This window comes from Oncorhynchus nerka, linkage group LG4, assembly GCF_034236695.1.
Source record: "Oncorhynchus nerka isolate Pitt River linkage group LG4, Oner_Uvic_2.0, whole genome shotgun sequence".
NCBI classification, from domain to species: Eukaryota; Metazoa; Chordata; class Actinopteri; order Salmoniformes; family Salmonidae; genus Oncorhynchus; species Oncorhynchus nerka.
Window position 1 is genome coordinate 76,685,050 of NC_088399.1, and position 20,393 is coordinate 76,705,442.

The 20,393-nt window shown below is 44.0% G+C and overlaps 2 protein-coding genes across 2 annotated transcripts in view; one reads left to right on the forward strand and one right to left on the reverse strand.

Annotated features, from left to right (window-relative positions):
* susd5 (sushi domain containing 5) overlaps positions 1–9,818 on the forward strand; it is a 32,554-nt gene extending 22,736 nt beyond the window's left edge. The window contains exons 4-5 of the mRNA XM_065017877.1: positions 1,000–1,188; positions 5,145–9,818. Coding sequence (XP_064873949.1) covers positions 1,000–1,188; positions 5,145–7,288 — 2,333 coding nt within the window. The 3' untranslated portion in view covers positions 7,289–9,818. The remainder of the gene's footprint in view (positions 1–999; positions 1,189–5,144) is intronic.
* A 5,716-nt stretch (positions 9,819–15,534) lies between these two features.
* On the reverse strand, positions 15,535–20,326 carry crtap (cartilage associated protein). The gene is made up of 7 exons (XM_029658655.2): positions 19,764–20,326; positions 19,179–19,328; positions 18,415–18,586; positions 18,067–18,195; positions 17,745–17,890; positions 17,441–17,524; positions 15,535–16,043 (listed from the first exon to the last, which is right to left on the reverse strand). Exons 1-7 carry the CDS (start codon positions 20,220–20,222, stop codon positions 16,002–16,004), a joined length of 1,182 nt encoding a protein of 393 aa, XP_029514515.1. The 5' UTR covers positions 20,223–20,326; the 3' UTR covers positions 15,535–16,001.
* Positions 20,327–20,393: the final 67 nt, after the last annotated feature.

The following is a 20,393-nucleotide window of genomic DNA, read 5'->3' on the forward strand; positions in this document are numbered from 1 at the left end:
CCGGTGTTCTCGCTCTCTCTCTCTCTCTCTCTCTCTGTGTTCCCACACCGGTGTTCTCGCTCTCTCTCTCTCTCTCTCTCTCTCTCTCTCTCTCTGTGTTCCCACACCAGTGTTCTCTCTCTCTCTCTCTCTCTCTATGTGTTCCCACACCAGTGTTCTCTCTCTCTCTCTCTCTCTCTCTCTCTCTCTCTCTCTCTCTCTGTGTTCCCACACCGGTGTTCTCTCGCTCTCTCTCTCTCTCTCTCTCTCTCTCTGTGTTCCCACACCGGTGTTCTCTCGCTCTCTCTCTCTCTCTCTCTCTCTCTCTCTCTCTCTCTCTCTCTCTGTGTTCCCACACCGGTGTTCTCGCTCTCTCTCTCTCTGTGTTCCCACACCGGTTCTCGCTCTCTCTCTCTCTGTGTTCCCACACCGGTTCTCTCTCTCTCTCTCTCTCTCTCTCTCTCTCTCTCTCTCTCTCTCTCTCTCTCAATCTCTCTTTCAATCTGTGTGCCACAAGATTGTGTTAGCCCACTGAGCTAAAGCTTCAGCTTACCCATCAACCGAGCGTGGTTCACCTCCATTACATATTCACCTCTCCAGTCCAATGGACATAGAAGAGGATGGGGTTAGAAGTTGTTTTTGGACTGGGCCCCTGTTGGACGACACCCAATGCTGATGTTTGGGTTTTAACTGAGGAACAGGAGAGTTACTGTGGGAGCTGTAACACCGCAAAGAGAGAAGAGTAAATAGGCAAGAAACATTTAAATCTGTGTCCACTTTATTAGACATCCGCCATGTTGTACATGCCACATAAGTAACTTTGAGGACCAACCAGGCTCCAGTTATAAGCCAACCAATCCATGACAACCAGCCTTTGTCTCCACTACTGAGGAAAAGGACAGAGAGAAAAGCATGTCCTAACACTGTATGTTATAACTTATAATGGTATATATAAGCTAACTGTGTCATAACATAATTGTGATATAATCGAACCTAACCTAATTATGTATTACCTTTCAGGTGTTCCATGTGGAGACCCCCCTGCGTTCCCCAACACTCATCTCCAGGGCCACACCGGGTTTGAGATGGGGGACGAGCTGCTGTACTCCTGTCTACCTGGTCATGTGTTGCCCAGCGGCCACTCAGCCTTCAGCCTGCTGTGTGACAGCTGTGGAGAGTGGTACGGACTGGTACAGCTCTGTGTAAAAGGTAAATGTGTGTGTGTATGTGTGTGTCTGTTTGTGTGCGTCACCTGGTTTCATGTTTCCCTGACATCTCACGTCAGAGCTGTGTCCTCTGACCACAGGAATCTGTGATGAGTTCACTCTGTTCCCTTCCTGGTTATTAGTCATCCCTTTAGTGGGAACAGTGCTGCGGTCCAAGATGGCGTCTCTTTGAGCGGGTGTATTTGAACGTACATCCCGATAAACAAGAAAGATTATGAACAATAGTATTTCTGGTAAACTGACCCGTACTTATATGAAGTAACATAAGGTGATTGGAAAACACGGTGATCACACAACTACATGGGCAGAAGAAAGCGAGAATGCAAGGCATGACTGAACAGATGCTAATCAGCTCAGATGTCAGCAGCAGACAGAATCATGTAGGCCACGTGAAGACTTTCCAGAACTCATTGTAAAAAATGCTTTTTACCACTGCCACTTACGTGGAGTAAGAGCCCTCCTACCAAATACAGGGCAGTCACAAAATGTTCTGCAACCCTGACATTCTCAAGGCCACCTTTGAAAAACTGGCCATCATTGAAAAGACAACAGAGACAAACCCCATATCAATGGAGTCTCTCTCAGCCACTGTGCAGCAGCTCCTCAACCAGGTGTCAACCCACAGTGAAAAAATACTAACAATGGAAGCTAAAGTACAGAAACTGCAACAGGTGAATCGCCAGCTGCGACAGAATGTCATGGAAGTCCAGCACCACAGCCAGAGATGGAACCTGAAACTACATTGGGTGCGAGAAGAAGATGGGGAGACCATTGACAACCTCGGGAAAGTAGCACCCAGGATTCAAGACAAGCTCCCGGATGTCAACGACGTGGTGCACCGCCTGGGAAAACTAAGATATCACGGATCTCCGCGGACAACCATCATGCGGTTCACAATGATAATCTACAGAGATGTCGTATGGAAAGAAGCCAAGAAGATGGAATGCCAGGACGTCAAGTGAATGTCATGAGAGTATTGAATGTTTTGACAACACTGTGGTCAGGTATATAGCTACATTGAATTGAAATCGATGTTGTCCTATTCTTTCTAAGTCAAATGAAAATGTTAAGAGTAATTTAGCTAGCTCTTGAGTAATAAGTCATTTTTACCATCATCCCGTTTTATATCACCAGGTTCGTACATGTGAATACGGTTTCATCAAATTGATCACAACTACCTCGGTTTAGGGTAGTCCAGTTCTTTCTCTAAGCTCAGGTTTCCTTACTAGCTACCTAGCTTACTAGTTCAACTAGTTAACCAGTTATTCATATCACTACTGTATTTGTTTTATTATTGTTATTTTATTACTGTCAGGTTATGCAACGTTTTGAATACAATGCACTAAATGTTGTATCTCTACATGCCAGGGGTTTATGAAACACAACTAAAAGAAAAACACTTTTTTTTTATTTGGTCAATTCTACTCCAGGAGACTCACTCCTGCGATTCAGATTCTAGTTTTTGTAAATCACAATGGGGAAATACTGTTTATTATAGTCACGGGTCTAACCACTCAGCTGGCACTATGATATCGCTTCATACGGTGATATTTCGGACTCATGTGTGTCTGAAGATGGGAGATGGGTTACATTGATTTCCATACAAGATAATGCTTGTTTTATTACATGCAATATGTATGGATACAATTCTCAAATAAGAGTTTCTTTTTGGACCTTGCTGATAAGCTTACTGAGCTGCAAAACAAGTATACAATTGCATGGCTTTATAATAGCTGGAGACTGATAACTCTAGAGTGATATCCACTTAGAATAGCTTAAATATCTCAGAATAGTGACATCATCACCTAATTTTGCAGTTAACTGACAGTGGTTGCTACATGGAGCTTCTGTAATAGAAACTTAAATGAATATACCTGGTGTCATATGTCAATGATGGTCAGATCCACAATGGATCTGTTTCCACAATGGATCTGTTTCCACAATTCATCTGTTTCCACAATGGATCTGTTTCCACAATGGATCTGTTTCCACAATGGATCTGTTTCCACAATGGATCTGTTTCTCATTTCTCCCCCACGTGTTCTTTCACTGACCATACAATTATATTATTGACGTTAGAATGTTCGGAAAAATCCAGTGCCATTCGAGGATACTGGAAACGTAATAATTCACTCCTAAATGATCCGGTCTTTAACGAGAGCATCAAGAACTTGATCATAGACCCGTTTAATTCAAACGATTTAGAACCAAAACATTGAAGTAATTGTGAAATGTTTAAATTCAAAGTAAGATCTGTCGCCATTACACGCAGTAAGGAACTAAAGAGGAAACATAAAAGATACCCTTTTAGCAGAGGAAGAAACAGACTTGAATACATCTGGAATAGAACTAGATCTAATGTACATTGATTTAGCTGAAGGGGCCTTTACTAGATCTAGAGAACAATGGGTTGAGGAGGGTGAGAAAAACGCCAGTTATTGTTTTGCTCTTGAAAAAAGGAACTATAAGAGAAAATCTCTTTCTGCCTGAAATATTGACAACACCTTGTGTAAAGACCCAAATATCATCTCTAGCTTTGTGTATTCTTTCAATGGAAAATCTGTATATACCTCATTTTAATGGGATTGAATGTGAACATTTTAGGAAACATGTCCATGGTCATGTACCAATGATTTCTGATGAGTTCAAGTCCATACGGGAAGATGATTTTTCTTTAGTGGAGATTAGAGATGCTCTTAAATCTATGAAGAAGGGCAAAGCACCTGGAACAGATGCTCTTTCTGTGGAATTGTATTTACACTTTTGGGAACATTTAGAGGGATCAGCATTCACCGTGTTCCAAGAATGCCTAGCTAAGGGTGAGATGATTACTACCATGGAACAAGGGGTTATTTCCTTAATATAAAAACCAGATAAAGATCCCCTTGTCACAGATAATTGGAGACCTATTACATTATTAACTACAGATTATAAATGGATAACTTTAGCATATGCTAAAGACTTCAAATGGGCCTAAACCACCTTATTAACAAAAACCCAAACTGGTTTCATGAAAGGTTGCCAATCTACTTAAGTACCTACATGTTTTCATTTATTAATAAGACCCATGTATTTACAATGAAAAATGTAATATGGTATTATTCAAATGAAAACAAACTACTGAATTCATTCTCTCTGGTAAATCTTATATGCACAAAAGCAAATATTTGAAATCTGTCCCCAAAAAGCAATATATTTTTACTTGAAATCCAATATTTAATCAAATAAACAGCAACAAAAACCCCCACTGTATTCTTACAACTCTATCATAGGTTTGTACATTTGTACATTTGACCTTATTTTATTTGAGGTACTTTAACTTTTGAAACTCAATTCATATGTGGTGTTTTTATTATTTTACTTTAATGTTATTTTATGTTTCTTCACAGAAATATACATGTAGTGATGTCCTATGTTTTTTGTTATTGTATTGTAATTTGAAATGTAATAGTAATATTAATAATACACATTTTAAAAAGACAATAAATAATCTAAAAAATAAAAAATAAACAGTCATCACTTCAGTTCCATACTTTTCTATAATTATATTTTAATGTGAAGTGCAATACTCAAGTCAATGCACTACATACGGAATAGGGTGCCATTTTAGATATGCCCAAGGCCAAGGGTTTGATTTATGCCTGTTACAAAACAGCATCCCAGTTGTGAGTGAGAGATATAAACGGGTGTCATGACACCTCTGTGATAGATGCCATCACTAGGCATGTGGAGGAGGAGAAGAGGGGGAGGAGGGAAGGAAGGGAGAGAGGAGAAAACCGGAAGACAGCTAGCTAGCCTGGACTAGGAGACAGAATGCCAAGTCCACGTTGACTACGAGTCTCTATACTGTGTGTGTGCACGCTGCATTCTGGGTATGTGTGTGCTTGTGGCTGATTGTGTCCCCCCCCCCCCCCTCTCTTTTTCTCTCTGTACCTACAGACAAGACAGAGGCCCACATTGACTATGAAGATAAGTTCACTGATGACGATCACCACCTCTCCTACGACACCCCTACTGAGGAGGAGGACACACATGAGGAACCGGTAGAAGAGGAGGTGCAAGAGGAGACAACATATGTAAATGTGGAGGAGGACACAGGAGAAGAGGGGCGCAGGGATCAGGAGCAGCAGGAGGCCAGCTTCAGCATGACGGAAGTAGAGGAGCAGGATGCGGAGACGGGAGGAGAGGAGGAAGTGCAGGGAGGAGAGGAGCTGTCTGTGGGAGAGGAGGAGCAGCAGGAGGAGAATGTGGGGGAAGGACTGGTGACTGGAAGAAAGGAGGAGGAGCTGGAAGACTCGACAGACCATCCCGTCGATGAGGAGAAGCAGGAGGAGGAGCAGGAGGAGGGGATGGGCATGTCGGAGGCGACTGAGGCGCCCGTCTCCCTGCTTTCCCAGAAGCACCTGTTCTGGTTCCCCTCAGAGGCCTTCCAGGAGGCGGGACATGTGGAACCCACCCACCCGCCAGTCACACAGGACACACCCCCTGAGGGAGACAACCGTGTCAGGGCCTCCGGCAGCGAATCAGAGGAGAGCAAGGAAGACAACAGCCAACCAGAGGAGACAAAAGATCATGACAGCCATGAGGGTCAATTCCAACAACCAATTGACCACAATGACCATGATGACCACGAAGATGATGTTGACCATGAACATATTGACCGTGAATATGATCACGACGATCGAACAGATCCTGACCACGATGAAAGTTCTGAACAAGTTTTTGATGGTGAAGACCATGCCATTGAACACCTTGACCACGATGATCCTGACACCCATGATGGCCATGAACATGATAACCATGAAAGCTATGATAGTGAAGAGGCCCACCGTGAGGACCAAGGAGAACACAGGGAGGATGACCATGAGAAGGGGGGTGCGTATGATAACGGACACGACGAGCATTACAACATGGGTGAACACGAGGAGGATGACCGCATTCAATATCACAGCCACGGTGAACATGATGATCATGAAGACCATGACCACGATGATGTAACGGATCACCATGACGATGATGATCATGACCACTCAGATCCTAGCGATCACCACGATGACCATGAAGACCAAGACCATGTCCACGACCATGATCACCTTGATGACCATGAAGACCAAGACCATCACCATAACGATCAAGATGATCATGGCCATGATGACCATGACCACGACGACCATGAAGATGGCCATGTAGTCCCTCCCATTGGAATGACAACAGGCGAGCCTCAGAATGTAACCCAGGAGGCGGCGGGAGGAGAACCCACAGCCAGCACAGACGAGACCTGGTTGGACGGCTACCCTGTCAGTCAGGAGGAGACTGACACTGATAAAGTGGGAGGCGGCTCCACAGAGGAAGGGGTGGAGCCTGAGGTGCGAGAGGAGGAAGAGGAGGGTCTTGTGGTTGTCGGGGTGACGGACCGGCCGAATGAGGTGGAGATGAGTCGTCCCGTCCCATTCACGGGCGTCCCTCAGGTCCCCCTGTCCCCCACGCAGGAGGCGGACCCTGTAGAGCAGGATCAGGACCAGGTGGGAGGACTCAGCCCTAAAGCCTCACCCGACTCACCCCTCTCCCCTGAGGCCACATCCTCAGATTCCTATTCAGCCGACTACACCACGCCCTCTCTGACATCGTCACTGGACGGCGTCACCCCCAGAAACGCAGCCAGGCCTTCTCCCACAGACTCCTGGGAAACCACGGATCATGTGCACCCCTTCCTGGAGCACGGCCCCGCCCCCACGGCGTGGACTGATGATGTCATTGACGAGGAGGAACGTGGAGCCGAGCACAACCTGACTCGACACAGCGGGGAGAGGGAGGGGGAGGAAGGGGAGAAGGAAGGCAAGACAGGGGAGGCAGGGTGTACCGGAGGTGAGGAGGACTGCCCTCCTCCCCCTCCTCCCTCCTCCGGCAGGGGGCCCACGGTGGCGGCCATTGTCATTGCTGTGTGCACGGTTGCCCTGGCAGCCGCCGTCGGTGCGTGGTGTTACCGACGGAAACAGCAGAAGAGCTCGATGTACGAGATGAACGGGAAGGGTCAGAGTCACAGCAGACATGGACAACAGATAGAGATGCAACAGAAGGTCTAAGAGAGAGAGAAAGAGAGAGACAGTGCGGCTGCAGAGAGAGTGGAGGGAGGCTCCAGGGAGGGAGGTGATGTGGGTTAGGGTATTTGGGGTGTGTGAGTTGAACAGCCACACACTACACCTGCAGACACAGAAGAATGAGTTGACGGGTGAGGAAGGGGTTGAGGGTTGAGGGTATTTGAATGGTGAGGTTTGGGGCTGAGGAAGTGTTGAGGGTTGGTGGTTAGGGTCAGGTAGAGGGACGAGGGAATGAGATGAGTGGCTATGCTATGCTAATGCTAGCAGGAGTTTTCAAATCTGGTGACGAACGAGAAGGGACTCCTCCTCCAGAGCTCTGGGACATTGTGGTTCAGAATCATACCTGTTTATTAATGTGTAATTACCATGTTGTTACTGTGTTATTACCATGTTATTACTGTGTTATTACCATGTTATTACTGTATTTGATGATATTTTGATTTCATTGTTCTTGTGTGAGACAATTGAACTTTGTTATGTTGTATTATTAGGGCTCTACCTTACTATGTAGTCGTGTAACATTGTGCATGATTGTAAGGATTCCTTGTTTCTCACCATGACATCAGCATTTGAAATTGCTGTCAGAGTTGGCACCCTGATTTGAGTGGATGCATTCAGGGTCCTATTCATAAGCACCAAATGGAAGAAAACAAAATAGACTGAAACAGGGAAGGATTACCTGAACTCGTCCCATAAGAAACGCTAGTTTTCGTTTTCCATTACAAAACGTTCTTCCCACAGTGTGATCTATTGAATACAACCAATTAGGTGTTCTAACGTCCATGTTTTCACATCCGCTTTGGAATACTGACTATCGATCCAAATGCAGCGGTGGTGGAAAAAGTACACAAATGTCATACTTGAGTAAAAGTACAGATATTGTAATGAAACAGCAGGGAGCAGGTCTCCAACCCTCGACCTTCGAGCCCGAGGTCCAGCGCTATCGACTGTACGGCAAAAGCACGCTCGTGCGGCAGGGTCGAATACCGCGCTTATAAACCCAGGGTCGTTACAATACCTTGATAGAAAATTACTTGGATAAAAGGGACTGTCACCCGGTAAAACACAACTTGAGTAAAACTCAAAAAGTATCAAAAGTAAAACTATTAATAATTTTAAATTCCTTATATTAATCAAACAGACACCACCATTTTCTTGTTTTTAAAAATGTATTTACGGATAGCCAGGGCACACTCTAACACTCAGACATAATTTACAAAGCGTGTGTGTGTAGGGAGTCCGTCAGATCAGAGGCAGTAGGGATGTTCTCTTGATAAGTGCATGAATTGGACAATTTTCCTGTCCTGCTAAGTATTCAAAAATGTAACAAGTACTTTTGGGTGTCAGGGAAAATGTATGGAGTAAAAAGTACATTATTTTCTTTAAGAATGTAATGAGGTAAAAGTAAAAGTTGTCAGATATTTAAAAAGTAAAGTACAGATACCCCAAAAAGCTACTTAAGTAGTACTTTCAAGTATTTTTACTTAAGTACTATACACCACTGCCAAACAGCAAGTTACAAGTGACCATATGGGATTTGTGTGTGTTCAGACAACAGTCATTTGCTGACATGGCTACGCTAGTTGTCATAGTTATGACGGGTGAGTGTGCAGTGGTGTAGGCTGATTGGTGCTCGTGCTTCTTATCACTCAGAAGTTATGTAGCAAGCTATGGTGACAACAATGCCTGCCATGGATGTTTCCCAGTCTCTTTGAATGTTCAAAATCATAGTGATAAAACACTTTTAATTAAAGCCTCAAAGGGAGTCATTTTTCTCAAGCCACAGCAGTCAACTAGCTAGATAGGTAGCTGTTTAGCTTTTGTGGCACATTCACTCATTTGTTTGTAAACCATTAAAGGGAGAACAAATATTTTTTACTACATATTCATCTCCAGCACCACCACAACATCAATATATACGAAAATGGATCGTTTCTATGTTTTGTAATAAAAAAGATAGTGGAAGATAAGTGTTTCCAATGACATCATCAGTGTGCATCATGTCATTTTAACCAATTATGGTTACAATGATGAGTAGGTATTGCCACACCAATGATGTAATTGGAAACACTTATTTTCCTCAATGTTTTATTACTACTAAACATAGCCATTTTCACATACAGTATGTTGATGTAGAGGTGGTGCTGGAGATGATGAATGTGAAGTTGTTCTTGTCAAACTGTAAGCAGAGTAGCTAGCATGCAACAAGACATGACAAATAACATTCTAAAAATGACTTGAGGGCAAATGTATCAGATTTGACTGTTCAGATACAAGTCGCATGGCGACAGATTTGTATCTGACTTCAAACCACCTACAAAGGTTGTTTGAAATGTGGCTTGACTGCAAATCGGATATGCAAAGTCACTTCAAACTGCCAATGTGAACAAGGCTTTAGATTGGCACCATATTATGGTGTGTATAAAATGTACATTTTTGAGTGGATGGAAGTTTGAACATTTCTGGGCGTTAACAAGAGGTGAGATATATTATCAGACAGTCAATGCAAGGTAGAGAGGAGAGGAAAGTGGGGAGAGGGGAGTGGGGAGGGGAAAGTGGGGAGAGGGGAGTAGAGGTAAAGGGAGAGGGGGGAATCAAACATATAGAGACTTGTCTAGATGGAGTGTGTGTGTCTGCTAAACGACTAAAATGTCAAACATTTGTGCGTGTGAGTGTTGGTTTTGACAGAGACGGCTGGAGAGAGTATTAGAGTAGGAGTCCAGACTGCAGACTCAGTTCAGAGACAGAGACGGGGGTCTAGGGGCATAATCTGGTGTCTGTGTGTGTGTGTGTGTGTGTGTGTGTGTGTGTGTGTATGTGTGTGTGTGTGTGTGTGTGTCTGTGTGTCTGTGTGTGTACGTGCATGTTTGTGTGCGTGTGTATATGTGTGTCTCACACCGGTGTGATCTGCTGGTCAGCGGTGTGACGTGTTTGAAGCTTTCCAGACTGCATTGGGAGACACCGCCGAGTAATCAGAACATCAGACTAACTGACGCTACCATGACAACACAGGCAGACTGACAGTCAGACAGACAGACAAAGACCAGAAGTGTCCCCCCCCCCCCTCCCGATTTTGATCTCTATATTTGGGTCAATTAAAATAAATGTACTAAGTTAGTCAGAAACTTCTAAAATCTTTATCAATGCAGAGTTGAAATGGAGGATGTTATGTGAACTAATATACAAGGGTATCTGCATTCGTTAGCATGTGGCCTTGATTAATATGTTAGCTTTTTTATTCATAAGAATAAATGTTTCAGAGGAATAATAAATGTTTATATTGTAATAAATGTTTCAGATGACAAAGACTACAGAGATGGACTAATAACATACAGTACATGGCTCCATTTTCCTCACACACAACAGCACAACATTGTAAAACTCACTACTATATTTATTGGGCTGCAGGTAGCCTAGCGGTTTGAGTGTTGGGACAGAAACTGAAAGGTCACTAGTTTGAATTCTGAGCCGAAAAGGTGCAAAATCTGTCGATGTGCCCTTGGGCAAGGCACTTTAAATTGCTCCAGGGTTGCCGTTGATATTGGCAGACCCTGGCTGTGACCCCACTCTCCGAGGGTGTCTCAGGGAGAGTTGGGATTCAAAAAACATACATTTCTAATACACGTGTGAAATGATTATAAAAGTTTATACTGCAGTGTAATTTAGGATTTGTTGTAGCTTCTTTAACCATGTCCATGACTGGAGTTTAAATAAACTAACAGCACAAAACACATGTAGCATAATACATACATAATATTGCCAAACCAACCCATCTATCAATGTTATGGTTCTTTTCATTGTTTGTGGGGAAAATGATGGCCATAGTGTTCTATAGTTGTAAAAAGTATCTGTATACTATTCAGTATTAAATGTCTTGTTTTTTGTAAACTGTGTTTTGAAGAGTGATGTTGGTGGTGAAGATGGGGGTTATGTAAAAAAAAAGTGTTTTTCTGTAATGAGGATTTAAGTGCTGTTCTGTAAGAGTAAAATAGCCAAATACCACACTGTCTGTACCTTCATGACAGTATTTGAGTCAATGATTGATTGATCGATAAATTCAGTTTCTTACCCACACAGGTGCCCAGCCCATTAGGTTTTGTAATATAATTATTATTGACAGAAACTGCTCAGATGTCCTCACAGGGTGAACTCTACTGCTTCCTGGTCTCTTTATGACATCATCTCTGTCTGGTCCATCCGTTTCTAGATATTGGTTCCATTGAACAACAGTGTTAGGATGAAGTGTGTTTGTGTGTGTTCTAATAATAAACTCATAAATCTATACTTTTGTGATGCTAAGCGGTGTGTGTGTGTGTGAGTGCGTGCTGGCACTTTTCAAACATAATGGAAAAGAACGAGACAATATGTACATGGCTAGTTTTCCAACATGAAGACAATGATTTTCAAAATAGGTAATATCAACTCTCAGTCGCTGTTGACTAAGTTTGGAATCTTTTCCTTGCTCTTCTCGACCTTGGCTGCCTCTTGATAATGAGAAGGGCACTTTCTTTCTCATCTTGATTTCATCTTGCGTATGTGTGTGTGTGTGTATTTGTGCGTGCACATGTGGTTGACTCTAAGTAAGTATAAGTGTCTCTCACATCTAATGGTCTCTCTGTGAGCTACGATCTACAACCTACGACTCCTCACAATCAGAATTTAACAGTGACCTGGTCTGAACTATGAACTCTGACCTCTAGCTGGCTCTCTGATGTCTGTACACCCACTCCTTCCACGTCTGCAAATTTCCTTTAGAAACAGAGAGAAAGACAAGGAGAGACAGAGAGAGGAGGATGAAGACAGAGAAAGAGAGGGGGGTAATAGAGAGAGAGTGACAGAGTAAGGGTGAGAGAGAGAATGTTCCCCAGTGGGTTTTTCTCACCACTGTGTGATAAATGGCACTGAGACTCCATGTTCAAACATGACTGTTTTCTCTGGCTGCTATCCTCTTCTCCGCTTAGCTCTCTGTCTCTCTGTCTCTCTCTCCTGCTTCCTCCACTCTCTCTCTTTCTCTCCCTTCCTCCACTCAGTTTTCTCTCTCCCTCGGATCCGCTTTGGCCCAGGCCCGATCCGGATTCATCAAATGGACCCGCACCATCTCATCCCCTCCTGTCCAGTAGAAAGACAGCTCTGTCAGGCTATATGTGTGCCATGACCCACCTTTTTTACAAAGAATAAAATAATAATTTTAATGTACAGTAAAACAAAGCACTGCATGTTTTTCCTTCACAAGATCAGTGAGAAGGTGACAACAGGAGCAACAAGGAAACATCTCAAATACATAGTTTGATCAAAACAATAAAGATTATTAGAAACATTATTGGAGCTCAAACAACTCCTATTATGCCTCACAACTCCTATTATGCCTCACAACTCCTATTATGCCTCACAACTCCTATTATGCCTCACAACTCCTATTATGCCTCACAACTCCTATTATGCCTCACAACTCCTATGATGCCTCACAACTCCTATTATGCCTCACAACTCCTATTATGCCTCACAACTCCTATTATGCCTCACAACTCCTATTATGCCTCACAACTCCTATGATGCCTCACAACTCCTATTATGCCTCACAACTCCTATTATGCCTCACAACTCCTATTATGCCTCACAACTCCTATTATGCCTCACAACTCCTATTATGCCTCACAACTCCTATTATGCCTCACAACTCCTATTATGCCTCACAACTCCTATTATGTCTCACAACTCCTATTATGCCTCACAACTCCTATGATGCTCTGTTGCCTATGTAATACACTGCAGGAGCAGTAGGACTGGCACAGGGCTGAGTGTTGGATTGAGAGCTGGGCATTGGGTTGAGGGCTGGGCATTGGGTTGAGGGCTGGGCACAAGGCTGGGCTTTGGGTTGAGGGCTGGGCACAAGACTGGGTGTTGGGTTGAGGGCTGGGCACAAGGCTGGGCGTTGGGTTGAGGGCTGGGCACAAGGCTGGGCGTTGGGTTGAGGGTTGACGGCTGGGCACAAGGTTGAGCGTTGGGTTGAGGGCTGGGCACAAGGCTGGGTGTTGGGTTGAGGGCTGTCCCGATCCTCTCTCCCTCGCTGGCTCACCTGCTCCTCTTTTTCTTTGCAATGAAAAACACTAGTGTGCATTTGGTCTTCGGTCTGTTGCGTGTATAATAGCTCAGCTCATTGATAGCCCCTACTTTAGTGAACTTGCACGAGACATTGCATGCCAAGAACTACAGCATTGCGATAGCCTACATCTTTTGATTACCGATGCACAGTTCTGACTGTCTGCCTTGAGGCCGACATGCCTACCTATTACCTATGCATGGCTGTGCCCCTCCCATCTCTCTCTCTCTCCCCTGCTAGCTCGCTCTGGCTTTGCTGTGTAATATGCGAGAGTTTGTGTTCTCGAAGTAGACTATGGAAAATAGTTTCCTCCGTGGCAAAAATACTGAATCTTAGGAGTTGATAGGTTGAAGCTTTGACACCCAGAAATGTGAGTCGACACCGGGAGTCTACTGGCAAGGAGTCGAGGAATCTATTATTTTGGAGTCGACTCCCACTTGTACTCTAAAACGGCTCAAACTAAAAATCACTGTTCTAAATCAACCTTTGGAAGGAAAATTCACCTGTGTTGGACTGGTAAAAAAAACATAGCGGGATAGGATGGCCTGAGATGGAGGTAAAAAGAAAGACTCACCAGCGATAGAGAGGTAGAAGTTGTTGACTTCCCTGGCTCCTTTTGAAACAGCCAGACACGTCTGACAGAGATTTAGTGCTTCCTTGTATAGCACTTACCTTTTCCAAGCTGTGTACAGAGTCCTATCAAAATATCTTATCCCAGTCACCTCAGGTGAACTTCATGAAGGTATCAACACCTGTGCTTTCATATCCTGACACCCACTCCCTCAATTTGAGGGAATGAAAATAACGTCCTTGTTTATTAACTGATTTGAAAGATAATTCATACAATAGGTCAATTTATTAGCAATGGAGAGGTTTCAGATTAGAATAGAATGATTACTTCTACATTCAGATATACCTTTGTTTTTTCAATGACATTCAATTCCGCATTGAAAAAGTAGCAAGTTTAAGTGTTTCACCTGAGAGTGTCTGACCACAAGTCAGAGACCACTATTATGACACACCAAATGTGGTTGATGGATTGGGAAAGTAATCCAAAAGTAACGGAAAATAATCGGATTACGTTACTGAGTTTGGATAATCCAAAAATTACGTTACTGATTACAATTTTGGGCAGGTAAATAGTAACTCTAACAGATTACATTTGTATGTTTGTGAAGTCAAGATTTCTATTCTACTCTATTCTCTGTGGATCAGACCCTTAAAAAAAAAATCCACTTAAAATGACATGCCCAAATCTAACTGGCTGTAGCTCAGGACCTGAAATGAATGTAGGAGAATATAACACATTAGATCTGGTTAAAGATGATACAAACAAAAAAAACATGCGTTTCTATTTTGTTTTATCTTTGAAATGCAAGAGAAAGGCCATCATATAATATTACAATTTAGGCGCAATTTAGATTTTAGAGCAGTGTGTGTGCAAAGTTTCAGATGAATCCAATGAAACATGGCAATACTGGACAATATTGTGTATCAGTCTGCCCATATGTGCCGAATTGTTCAATTGATACATTTTCAAGTACATAACTATAGAAAACATACACAAATAATATGGTGATACAACATGTAAGTTTACACACTCCCAGGAATGTAATGCATGAAGGATCATTAGCTTATACACTAACTTTCACACATCTAGATGGCCGGGCAGGGTGGGTGTGGAGCCAGAGACAGCAGGGGTTCAAACTGTAGAACCCAGTTCCTACATTTGAACATAAACATTTATTTTATCAAACAAAACTGTGCTACATTTTATTTCTGGGACCCTCAGGATGACAAATCAGAGCAAGATTCCTGAATATAAGTACATTAATTACCTTCAGAGGTGAATGTATCAAACCAGTTGCCGTGATAAAAGTGTTTTGTTGTTGTGCACTCTCCTCAAACAATAGCATGGTATTATTTCACTGTAATAACTACTGTTAATTAGACAGTGCAGTTAGTAAATTAGACATACAGCTGTATCTATGTCCTGGAAAGTTTGCTGTTGCTTACAACAGTCATGCTAATCACATTAGCGCACGTTAGCTCAACCGTCCCAGTATAGGGACACCGATCCCGTAGTTAATAACATCATACTAAACAGAAAGCAACGATCACTAAAGAGGGCTTGGTTTTACCATGTGGTTTTATTATTAAAGAACCATGTGAATATCTTTATATATTTCCTTGTAAGACAGTGAACAGTTTGATTTAAAATGTGGACAATAGACAAGAGGGGAGTGAACATACATAACAGAGAATGGCCACATATCACTATCACCAATTTAATACCACAATATCACTCACTGTCCGTACCTCTGCACTGTACATGTTAGTGCACATGATCCAGAACTATTCAAAAAACATGATTTAAAAGGTCATATAAGCACATAAAAAAAATTGAACCAATTTGAGCCAATCAGAACCTCCGGAACCTCCGAATAAATACGACCCAGTGGGAGGAACCAAGGCCCGGCGGCATTCTGGGAAAACCTGCCGTCGCTCGTTTCTGTCATTTAGTTCAGCTTTTTCTTTCTTTCTCTATATCTTTCTTTACTTCTTTATTTTCAGTGCGTCCAGAGTGTGCTACTGATCCTAAGCATCCAGGAACTCATCTAGAAACTCCATCACTTCCCCCTGTACACACACACACACACACACACACACACACACACACACATATATCATATCATTGAACCTGTAAGTATTCAACTGTAAGTATTTAACCTGAAGACTAACCATTCTCTATGGTTTCCTGATGGATATGCAGTGTAAATAAGGACTAACTACACTCTGGTCAGACAGAGCCTCCAATTGGGTCTCCAGTTCCAGTCCTGGAGCACTACTGGGTGTACAGGCTTCAGTTCCAGTCCTGGAGAACTACTGTGTGTACAGGCTCCAGTTCCAGTCCTGGAGAACTACTGTGTGTACAGGCTCCAGTTCCAGTCCTGGAGAACTACTGTGTGTACAGGCTCCAGTTCCAGTCCTGGAGAACTACTGGGTGTACAGGCTCCAGTTCCAGTCCTGGAGAACTACTGGGTGTACAGGCTTCAGTTCCAGTCCTGGAGAACTACTGGGTGTACAGGCTTCAGTTCCAGTCCTGGAGAACTACTGGGTGTACAGGCTTCAGTTCCAGTCCTGGAGAACTACTGGGTATACAGGCTTCAGTTCCAGTCCTGGAGAACTACTGGGTATACAGGCTTCAGTTCCAGTCCTGGAGAACTACTGGGTGTACAGGCTTCAGTTCCAGTCCTGGAGAACTACTGGGTGTACAGGCTTCAGTTCCAGTCCTGGAGAACTACTGGGTATACAGGCTTCAGTTCCAGTCCTGGAGAACTACTGGGTATACAGGCTTCAGTTCCAGTCCTGGAGAACTACTGGGTGTACAGGCTTCAGTTCCAGTCCTGGAGAACTACTGGGTGTACAGGCTTCAGTTCCAGTCCTGGAGAACTACTGGGTATACAGGCTTCAGTTCCAGTCCTGGAGAACTACTGGGTGTACAGGCTTCAGTTCCAGTCCTGGAGAACTACTGGGTGTACAGGCTTCAGTTCCAGTCCTGGAGAACTACTGGGTGTACAGGCTTCAGTTCCAGAACTGCTCTAACACACCTTATTCGGCTAATCAAGGTCCTGATGAACAGCTGGTTGGCTTATCTACATGTGTTAGAGTTGGGCTGGCGCAGAATCCTGCAGTAGGGTGGCTCTCCAGGAGGAGGATTGGCCACTCTTATCTAGAGGCGAGTCATGCTGCCCCCAAGTTAACAACTCTGGCACTACATCTATGGGTTATTATTAGACATGCCTTTATTGTTGTGAGTGAGCAGTGTGTGAGTGATCAGCGCCTCCCTGTGGTGAGGTCAGATACAGCAGTCTGGTAAACACTAGTCACATTGTACTGCTTGGACACAGGTCATGTGATGTGAGAGGAATCTGTAGTTTATCACTAGTTTACAGAAAGATTACATAGAAGACCCACTTCTGGACACATATATTGTATGACTCAACAATTGTGACATTAGACACACACACACGTACCTCGTCATCGCTCGCTAGGTGTTGTCTGGAGAACTCAAGCATCTCTAGCTGCATGGTGGTCTGGTTCAAGTACCGTACTGCCTCCTAAAACACACACACACAACACACACACACAAACCACACACAAGTCAGATCAACATCGATAAACAAACCCAAATGAAGACCTCAGCATTCAGTGAACCGGTTAAAACAAAAATCGATGACAGGGGCCAAATAACCTGCATAAGGAGATAGTGGAAATGCATGCGGTTTGTGTGTGCGCGCGTGTGCTGAAAAATGTCTGTATAATATGTGTGTGTCTTACCGATCTAGGTAGGAAATCTTCGTCGCTGAGTCCGTATTTGTCTCTGTGGTACTGGTAATACACCACGTTGTTCTTCATCACCTCATCACTGGGGTCAAACAACATGTAGCTGGTCACACACGGAACCGCGTTCTTCAGGTCATTCACTGGGGGGGGGTCAGTGTGTGTGTGTGTATAACCACACAGAACACAGAAGTCCTAAATGTACATGTTTGTAATAATATTGTAGTAACATACTCACTTGTGTCATAAGACTGCTATAACACATGCATGTGTAATAATAACAGTGGTATTTGTGATAATACAGCAATATGACACTCACGTTTGTAATAGGCGAACTGTAGGTAGTGGTACATGGTTGCTACAAACTTCTCTACGATGAATCCTCCAACCACAGGAGTCAGCTCGGCCTCACACCTCACCTTCCTCTCCAATACCTCTGTGTAGTGGTCTGGGAGGGAGAGAGGGGAATGGGAGAGAGATAGAAGAGGTGGAGGGGGGGGGGGGGGGTTATCATCACGAGTGACCTGTTCAAGATGATCAAGAGAAATCATAAATCCATTTGTCTAAATCAACCTTTGGATAGGTAAATATATCTGTGTTGGACTGGTAAATGACATGGAGGACATCCTCGCCTTAGATGGAGAGGATGAAAGAAAGATAGACTGACCAGCAATGGAGGGGTAGAAGTCTTTGAAGTCTTTGACCTCCCTGGCTCCTTCTGAAGCAGCCAGACATTCGTCGTAGACCTTGAAGAAATCCCTTAGAGCCAGCTCCATGTCTGACACTGAGGTACGGTAGTTATCACCGTTATACGCACGCACCGCTCGCACAAACAACATCTGGAACAACAACACACACACATTGATACAGATTACATTACGAAGTTCATTTGAACTATTGAACTAGATTAGACCAGAGCTCAGATTAGCCCAGGGCTCCCGAGTGGTGCAGCGGTCTAAGGCACTGCATCTCAGTGCTACAGACCCTGGTTCGATTCCAGGCTGTATCACAATCGGCCGTGATTGGGATTCCTATAGGGCGGTGCACAACTGGCCCAGCATCGTTCGGGTTTTGCCGGGGTAGGCTGTCATTGTAAATAAGAATTTGTTCTACATGACTTGTCTAGTTAAATAAATAAAAATACCAGATTTTATTCACCAGAGCACAACCTGCATCTGTGTAACACTACAGAGCTCCCTAAACCAGCCCAACTGAGACCTCAGACAATTGTCCCAAAGAGGAAGTGGCTACGGTCCATGTTTAGTCTTAGAGCTCTGAAAGGCTTTACATCCTCCTGTGACTTCAGTCTGCTCTCCTAACCACCTCTAACCCCAGCCATGGAGAGAAGTATTGGTGCATGTGTGTGTGCATCCATGTGTGTGCGTGTGTATGCGTGTGTATGCGTATGTACGCAAGTGTACGTGTGTGTACCTCGTAGGACTTGGTCTCCAGGTCTGTGAGGTGTTCTTCAGCTCCAGGTAGAGTCCTGTAGTAGGCCATGTTCCTCTGCATCATCTCATCATCAGGGTGCTTCAGGAGGAAGGTGTGGGCAGCAGACACTGCCTTGGCCAGGTTATCAGACTGGGGGAGAGAGGAGAGTTATACACACACACACACACACACACAAACTGAGGCAGACAGGTTCACACACAAAACAGAGGCAGGCATATACATCAAGCTACTCATATAAAGTGAACAAAAGCACAGGGCCCTCTTCCTTAGTTTAGCCACATTACTTAATAGAGTACAGTAGCATAACAGAGTGCAGAGTAGTGCTTGTAAACCACACAGTTCTAGTTATTGAAAACACACAATTTGTTTTGATCTAAAATACAACTTAGAAAGTACTTCTTTAAATATCAAATGCATTCAGTTATATTAGTTTTGAGAGACAGGCAGCTCGTCCACATATTTAAATTAACCCTCTCCTGCTCATAGAAAATACAAATGAAATACAAAATATATACTGCAGAGAGCCGCATTGATTTCACTCTCTCTCAAAGTGATTTCACTCACTTTGAAGTAGGCGAACTGCAGGTATTTATATGGTTCCCGTTTCTCGAACTCCTCCACGGTGTCCCGGCTGGGCATGGTCTGTCTGAAGGCGGGCAGCCCCTGTTTGCACCGCTTGAGACACTGGGCCCTCTTCATAACGTTACCAAACACACGCAGCTCCGGGAAGTCGGTAAACTTCTCCTCGTTGTCAAGTCGCACTGAGCTGCAGTTGAGGTTGCAGAAGGCCTCGCTGTCCCTGAGCAGCCTGTACAACCGGAGAGAGACCTCGAGATAGTCAACTGTCTCCTGCCATTTCTCTCCGGTGTACTGGTCCAGCGCGTATTTATACGCGGAGTCCAGCGGCATTAGTTCATTACGCGGAAAACTCCGGAAGCTGTATTTCTCGTACTGACAGAAGACTATTGTAACGGAAACCGCGAATAGAAGCAGAGAGATTAGCGGAGTGCTGGAGGTTGCCATCTTTAGTTTTTGTGTAGAGGTGGGACGGCTGGGCTACGTCTCTACTCTATTCTGCTCTCTGTGCCGTGCGAGGGTGGGACAGGGACCGCCTCTAACCCCACCACGTATCCGGATACAACTCTCCCTCCCCTGGCTTCTCTGGGCAGGGTGACGGGGTGAGGGGTGGCGAAC